The 8,462-nt window shown below is 32.0% G+C and overlaps 1 protein-coding gene across 1 annotated transcript; it reads right to left on the bottom strand.

Moving 5' to 3' along the window:
- Window positions 1-458: 458 nt before the first annotated feature.
- On the bottom strand, window positions 459-6,985 carry LOC143452805 (deoxynucleoside triphosphate triphosphohydrolase SAMHD1-like). Its single transcript, XM_076953921.1, has 14 exons — window positions 6,879-6,985; window positions 5,145-5,305; window positions 4,319-4,431; window positions 4,128-4,195; window positions 3,724-3,873; window positions 3,456-3,503; window positions 3,124-3,288; window positions 2,584-2,675; window positions 1,953-2,073; window positions 1,740-1,886; window positions 1,581-1,655; window positions 1,358-1,492; window positions 1,168-1,260; window positions 459-1,031 (listed from the first exon to the last, which is right to left on the bottom strand). Exons 1-14 carry the CDS (start codon window positions 6,939-6,941, stop codon window positions 999-1,001), a joined length of 1,464 nt encoding a protein of 487 aa, XP_076810036.1. The 5' UTR covers window positions 6,942-6,985; the 3' UTR covers window positions 459-998.
- Between the last annotated feature and the right edge of the window lie 1,477 nt (window positions 6,986-8,462).

The following is an 8,462-nucleotide window of genomic DNA, read 5'->3' as shown; positions in this document are numbered from 1 at the left end:
CTGATAGACCGTTAAGTTTCACCACAAAGTGTACTTTTGAAGTTGAAGCATTAATTTATGATCTTTCTGGTTGTAATTTTGGGTGCAATGATCTTAAAGCTTATGGTGTTTTATAGCTTTATGGTGTTTTAGTCTCATTTTCTAAGATTTCAAAATTTTAACTTGTGAGATAAACTTTCAAATCATCCTGCTTGCCTATATTTAGTTGTCTGCGAAATCATGATCCTCAAAATCATATTTTTTATGTACTTAAAGCTTATGCAAGAAGTGATATAACATGATTCTATATGTAAATAATTACTTTAAGAAGTAATTACGATTAGTTTGATCTATTGTAGCCTCTATGCCCTATAGTTGTAGAAGTAAGTGTTTGGCATATTTTAAAACTGACTAACATTACAAATCGCGTTGATTTTCAATCCGTTATAGTTATGGATTTTAGAATCTTAATTCTATGGAAGTCTTTAATTGAGTTTATTTATCCCGGTAAGACACCTGTTACATAAGAAAATTATAGAATATATATACAACGAAACAATCAAACTCACCCATATAATGAAAGGAACGAAATGAAGTTTATAATGATTTAATACAGATTTACCACATTAATTTATACTTGTTTTACAACAATACTTCACGAATTTGTCACGGTAGTTAGTTAAAACTTTTCAAAAATGCATTGTTGATAATGTATTTTATGCGTTTGTCCGTGGAAAATTAACAGCAACCAAAATCGTTTTCTTTATAAATGAGTATATATAATTACAGCAATGCAATTAAATTTAAGGATGTAATAATTACAAGAACAAAGTAGTACCTGGTTATAGACAACAAAATTTTTAAAACAAAATATATTAAATTACTTCAATATAATAATAATAATAATTAATAATAATCTAATTAGTAATTATAATAAGAATTAAATGACAAAACAACTACCGATGCAAAGAATTACATTTCGATAATCTTAATAATTCATGAAATTTTATGGTTATTGGTCAATGTGCAAGATTTCTTCTCTTCAGTGGTCCCTATAAGTATAACAGATATAATGGTTATGTTATAAAATGGTTATATATAATGGTTGTTTGCCGGAAAATGCAAAAAAGTTGACTTAATTAAAGATTCCTTTTTGTCTTAATGATATACAACTATGTTAATTCTTACAGGATATCCCTTATGACGACACCATCTCTGGAAGCACTCCTTAATTTTTTCACTTTTTTTGGGATCTTTTGAGAAAACTTGTATTTCATGATCCTATTAATGATCGTTTTCAAAAATGTTGTAAGTATAAAACGTTGCAATGTTTTAAGCGAAAGAAAAACTTTAAACTTAATCCTACTTGTTAACTAGCCTGAAAAGTTTGTGGAAGCATGTCAGAAATTTCATCTGTAGGAATTTGGAAAGCAGTGTCGGGTTTATCTTTGTTATAAAACATGAAATGATCCAATGGGTTTTCTTTTCCCATGCAAAAGTCAAAAGAACGCACCTGGTTTACAATATTAATATAAGCCTGTCAAAAAAACGACAAAGATCGAAAATATTGTACCAAAACGGTATTATAAGCCCATACATACGTTGACTACTATATCATCTTTCTTTAATTCCTTATTCTGGTCTAACCCTGCGATTTCAGCTTCAGCTTCAAAACACTGAAAAACAGATAACAAAATCAAGGATAAAATGTGATATAAAGAAAAATTCACGACACAAACGTAAAATAAATAATCTAATACTTTAGGAATATCCTCGCTTGCTATGGCCCTTAGCTTGCTATGACCAACATAGTCATAGAGATCACGCCGAAGTATTCGATTTAAAATATTTTGTGCTTCAACCATGAAATCGCATCGATTGTCTGCATGCAATATCTGAAGAAAAACCTGAAAGAGGTAAAGATTTTTATAAAAGAAAAATATTCCGAGAAACATTTTAAGAAGCATCCTCACATTATCAGTCAGCTTTTCAAAAGCAACCATATCCGTGATGGTCTCAGAAATCATCAACATTTTTCCATCTTTGCCAGGAAAACAAATATGCTTGTTTGCAACAACCAATGCATCACAAATCCTGTAAATTATAAAGTTTCATTATTTGTAAGAAAATTGCATTCTTGTGATAGATTAATTCGCTCATGCATACCCATAAGAAGAATGAACTTTGATGTCATAAATCTTTTAATTCTAATTTAAACTCTCAAACTAGCGTGCATAAATTAAAGTAGACAAAACTAAGTTTTCTATTACTGTATAACAACAACAACTTAGAAGTAAAAAAATAGTTTTCTAAACACATTTGCTGGAAAGCTTAAACGCAAGTAGACCAGACGCAATATTGTATGAAATATGAAATATATTACTTTGGAATTAAAATGCAAGTTTTAACATTCAATCGATAACCTGAAGTGATATAAGTTAAATTTCTGAGAAACGAAATATGATATATTAAATTTGTTTATTCAACCGAGATAATAACTCTAATTATAGTTTATGTGGGATGTAGTATTGCACACCATTTTACTATCTAACATAAGTAATATACCCTTTCTGTGAGCCTTCATATAAATCATGCTTTACTTACATCGCATTTATAGCTGAACACACCCTGTGCTGGTAAGCCCGTCTATGCAATGAACTTCGAGCATGAAACATTTCATAAAGGTTCAAGTATTCCTGCATGTATAGTATTGCATAAATTTAAGTAGTCATACAACTAACTCCATGTACTGTACAGCCTTTAAACTTAAGGGGAACTTAAACAAAAGAATCAACTGCCGTTCGACATCCTGCTTTAAATGTACGCTGTAGCCTTTTAGATCAAGTTGAATGTTAACGGTTGTTTATTTTTTAATTGTCTGCAAAATCAAAATAACGCAAGGGAGATCATAAATAAGTCAAACTAATTCGTATTTTTATTAAAGCTTAAATCAACTCTGGATTAAACGGTTACTATTGTCGTAAAACATAGTGTAAAGGTGTAAAACATAGCTACTTAGGTACTAAGTGCTCCGCTGTATTCTCAAATTATGTGAGTTATATGAGATTCTATTAGGGTTATTATTGCAAAATCATAATTTTATTTTGCTTTTAAAAATCTATTTGTCGCTATTTGAAATCTTACTTTGTCACGTTGGCATATGTGAGTATCTTCTCCTACTTTCAGGACCTTTAGAAACTTCATGAAGCGCTTATGATCGAAGCTGTTCTTTATGCCCAAGTGATGACAGTCACGTGCAAAGTAATCCCATTTGTCAACATCAACTTTATATGGACCATTTGAAACAATCTAGAATTTACAATGCTCATAATAAATACAAAACGAAGAAAAAGCATAGTGAATTAATTCAGCTATAGTGACGTTCACATCGTGCATGTGTATGTTGGGTATTACAGTATATGTTTATATACTACTATGCATTAATGATTTTTACAAGCGCTCTGTACTTATTATACCTCATATAAGAAACCTTTTTCCCGGGGTCTCCCTCTGTAATTCCAGCTCTATATCAGGCAAATAAAATATTTAAATATAAATATGTTACCTTACAGATGATGATGACTCAAAAGTAGCAAGGAAACCACCGCTTTAATCTTATGAAGATTTTCTAATGGCAATGTATGGTAAGTAAGCGAGTGAGTTTATGTAGTGTTATAACATATCGGCATACTGCGTTACGTACTAGAGAGAATATAACATTTTTACATTCATTCATTTCGTTACCGATTTTTCATCATTTAAAGGGCCCGTAATCATTTCTTTTATGAAATCTAAATCTTCATCCATGTTCAAATCAGCATCTGTAAAATGACCTTCCAAGTGCTGATTTATCTCCATCAAATGATCAAACATCTTACAAGATACTTCTTCATGCTAAAGTAAAATTCCGAAGAATTATGAGTGTTTTGCAAAATTAATTTTATATTTGTTGTTTTACGTTTAAAACTTCCTTGGTGGACTGCTCAAATGTTTGAATAAGTGGCCATTCGGGAAAATCATTTACTTTACTTCTTTGCATATTACCAAATATTCTACCTACGTTGCATTCATTGTCATGCGATAGCAATTTTAAACTTTAGTCAGAATTGCTTAAGTAAAGATAGAATAATATGTTGTATATGACTTACTTTCAATTTAGTTATTCCAACTCTGGGAAGAAATTTATTATCGAACAAGTGCGAAAACGGTCCATGCCCTACAATAAAACCACATCTTTAATAAAAGAAGTTTTTTCTCTATAGTCAAAAGATTATACGCCAAGTGCATAACTTGGTAGAACAAACAACGTTTTCTGGCTAATCTTATGAAAAATGATTACCGAGATCATGACAGAGTCCAGCTATTTCCACGCAAAGGATATCTTTGTCGTCAATTAATTCAGGATGCTGGGCTTGCAAGTGACGAGTAAGTTCACCAGCCAAGTGACATGTCCTATTAAAACAAAATAAATATATAAAACAGGAGAGTAAACTGAAATGGAATTTTCTTCGATAATTATTGTTTCTTACTGCATCTCTCTTTCGATATATATTTTTTTGGAAAATATGCACTTTTTTGTGCAGCTTATACTAGTGTCAAACCATTTTGAAGAATGTGAAATTGTTTGCTAAATGAATTCATCAATAATAATTAAGTCGTTTCATACACTCCAACTACGTTGGTGCAAACTTTTTATATAAATCTGCATTCGGTTGTAAAATCAGTTTGCAATATTTAGTAGAAGATAGATAACGTTAAGAATTAGTTAATTGCCTCGTTAGCAGATATCAATTAAATATAATTTCATTTTTTTGAAATAAAACCTGTTTGGTCATATCATCATAAACTAATTGACTTTTTACCTGGGCCAAGATGTACTGTTTAAAATAGAATAATTATTGTTTTGTAGTGGTGTGCTTACTAGAATTGCGTATTTTAAACCGTATTTTTGGAGATTGTTTATAAATATGCAGCGTATAATAAAACTAAATTTCTCTGGCCCTGAAAAGATTTTATTAAGCACTTTTTAATGTGTTTTGAACACATTTTAAAGAAAGGTTTCAGTTTTGATTTATGTAATATCAACTATTTTTATGCAATGTTTAAAACATTTAAATGAAGAAGGTAAATGAAAGATCAACTCCACTAAAAGGTTCAGTTTATACCCAATGCAATGCTCGAATCTGTTATGAGATGCTCCCGGATAAACAAAGTAAGTTGTTCCAAGTTGTTTGATATTTCTGAGCCTTTGAAACTGTGGTGTGTCGATTATCTTCACCAACAGAGGATGGAGTTCTATGGGACCATGGACGGGATCTTGGAAACACTAAATGCATTAAAACAATGTTAATAAAAACAATTTTTAAAGATTTTAGTTTGAAACTTGCGGGTTATATTGCTATAAGAACGGTATATCAACGGTCTTCTGGACACAATGTAGCTTCCACAAAATTATTTCGCCTCAGGTTCTTATGCTACTAGTGATGTGTTTTTGCCTAACCCTTTAATTAATTCTATCTATAGCTTTTCTCTTATTTTCGTAAACTGTTGGTCGACTAAACGTATTATTACCTTTAGCAGTCGTACATTTATATAATGGTTATACATTGTTGGTACTACAAACATTTCAATCGTTGACTGAAGTGTTGAAAAAAAATATTTTCTTGTTGCAGAGAGTGATCAGTACAAAATGGACGTTTTTGAATTTTTTCTTATTTCTTAAACTTAACGAAGGTCATAACGTGTCCTTTGTGTAGTGTCGGGATAGCAATATCTGATTATCAATAATGATAATTTGCTATATACTGTATGAAAAACTACACAAAAAAATTTTGAGCAAATAGTTTTCTTTATAAAAAAAAAATTACTTTATTTTGTAGCCTAAATTTTGTTGAATCCATGTTTAATATAATAATGTGATAAAAACGCACATTAACAATTTTTGTAGAGCACAATGTAAATTGGAATCAATTATAAAATAAAATTTATAAAAATTATTTGTTTATGAAACAGTATATACTGTGGCTTTCGGGACTATGACACTTTATCGAAAGACACTTTATCGAACGACACTTTATCGAACGACACTTTATCGAACGACAGTTAATCGAACCGACAGATGATCGAACGAACAGTTCGACAGTTAATCGAACCGACAGATGCGGTCTTTGTAATGGTGTGCATTAATGAATTGTGATGTATATATCATAAAGTTGACGATTTATATTTTTTATCTATATTTTATAATTGTATCATAAAGTTGACGATTTATATTTTATATCTATATTTTATATTTGTATCATAAAGTTGACGATTTATATTTTATATCTATATTTTATATTTGTATCATAAAGTTGACGATTTCGCATGGCGGCCTGCCCGCCATGCAAAATCGTCCCGCCCGAAACATATTAATAAGTTATCACAAGAATACGGCCCGCCGTTTCTTATTGAGTTTCAAACCGCAGTGTTAGCTCTGTTTGAAAAAATTGTGGTATTGTTACGCCGCGCCCCCGCTGTGCGGAAAACCAGTTGACCGCGAGAAGAGAACGAAATAGAATAGTTAGTCAAGTTATTGGTGCGTACATGAGTAATACGCTTCAATGCGGAGAGAGAGCAAAATTATATAAATATCACAATATCTCAAAAATTACAAACATGGACAGATAGCTGAACATTGTTTATGAAAAGTCACCAAATTTCAATTTTCTACAGCAAACAATGCAACTGTACGCCACGTTTTGCTATGACTGTGTGCGGGAGAAGCAACAGTCGATTCGTTCAACTGTCGGTTTGATCAACTGTCGGTTCGATAAAGTGTCGTTCGATAAACTGTCTTTTGATTAAGTGTCGCGTCACGGTGGCTTTCATCCAACAAACTTATAACCGAAATATCTTACCTTTTTCGGTAGAATTTTTCTTCCGCTTCCACCAGAACTACTTGAAGCGTTTTCTTCAGACATTATTGTTAAAAGATTTATAACTTGCCCTACAACGTCAAAAATTACTTTCTGAAAAATATACTTAAGTTATTTCGCTTGGTATTTCCACTTAGGATTTTATTGCTGCGAACCAAATGTTCAAAAATTTTACTGTAATTTATTTTTTAAATTGTTATACTACATTTTTATGTATCTGCTGCGTTTTTAACTCAATTGTGTCGGCTCGATGGAGTAGCGATATAAGCCAGTGCTCAATTATAATTATAATTATATAAGACCATTTACCAACCCATAAACGGCGATTGCTCTCTTTTTTGATAATCCTGGCAAGCACTTTAAGCTGCACAAGTTTACGAAATATAAACAAGACATATAAATAGCTTACATTTTGGCATTGTCTGTTGACACGTACGGAATTGCGAAAATTAGCTGGCATCGTCTTTTCCTTATTCGAGTTACTAACACCTCTATACTTGTTGATGGTATTTCAGCGGTCAGATGATATAGATGTTGATGTTGATTTAAAACAGCGGTGAAATTCGTACTTGACCGTTCGATCCAGTACTTTTACTTGGCGACAAACGTTCAGGGTTTCTGTTACACTGTACTTTATCACGTTTGTATTCATTTTCAGGTGTGGCTATGATTATTATCGGTGAAGACGTTTATCGGTGAAGGAGTCATTAAGCGGTTCATTGGTTTCAGTTCTTTTCTGTTTTCTAGCAGAAGACATATTCACGCTTACACTATGGTGTTCATGGGGTGTTCAAATGATTTCTGCCATGATCCACCACAACCAAACCTGACAACATGATGATCCACTAAATACGAATAGTAAATATATTGGACATGCTTTAATTTTTATGGTGCTTTACTCATGAAAATGTACCCTACAACATAATAATAACTTTGTAAAAGTCAAAAGTGAAGTGTGCTACAGCTGCAAGATTGTTTCAGTGAGAAAAATGATGAGTTGGTTTAGATCCCACAATAGCATCGAATCGGGGCTTTCTGTCACTTACTGATATCCTCATAAGCTCATGAATATGAGCATTTGTGAGTCTCGTTTTATGCTTGTTTTTTTACAAAATTCATTGATGAAAACAACGACTCACAAAGGTACGTAGAAGCGAAGCAAGTAAGGATCCTTCTAGCCAGCCTGGTTATAACTGGGTACCTTTCCAAGGTTACAAGTGATAACCAAAACACATTTGGATCTGCGATACAAATCTCATCTCCTTTAAGATTCCACAGTTCTACCTGCATTTTAGACACCAGCAATGCATATTCAGTGGAAAGTTGGGTTTTCCAAGTGCCATCAACATCAGCAGACAGTGGATGAGAGATTAGCTCTATAACTGAACTGATTTCATAAAATTCCTTGAACCTGTTACAGAACTCAGTGTCCAAATTTTCTGTTTTTCAAAACTTTTTTTTCTGTTCAATATTCAATGCTTTCTTGCCTTTGTTTCTAATTGAACAAATGTCTGCGTATCGACCAATAAACAATGTCTGCGTATTGACAGCCACGTGTTAACCTGT

Source organism: Clavelina lepadiformis, chromosome 4, assembly GCF_947623445.1.
Source record: "Clavelina lepadiformis chromosome 4, kaClaLepa1.1, whole genome shotgun sequence".
NCBI classification, from domain to species: Eukaryota; Metazoa; Chordata; class Ascidiacea; order Aplousobranchia; family Clavelinidae; genus Clavelina; species Clavelina lepadiformis.
This window is presented reverse-complemented; position numbering and strand designations above follow the sequence as displayed.

What these genes read in the sequence shown, in the direction of transcription:
- LOC143452805 (XM_076953921.1), bottom strand. Translation starts at nt 6,941, where the DNA reads ATGTCTGAAGAAAACGCTTCAAGTAGTTCTGGTGGAAGCGGAAGAAAA. An exon ending in AGATTCGAGCATTGCATTGG is followed by an intron (nt 4,432 to 5,144) that starts GTATAAACTGAA and finishes TTGTTTTAATAG; the next exon opens with GACATGTCACTTGGCTGGTG. An exon ending in TTGGAATAACTAAATTGAAA is followed by an intron (nt 3,874 to 4,127) that starts GTAAGTCATATA and finishes ATTTTACTTTAG; the next exon opens with CATGAAGAAGTATCTTGTAA.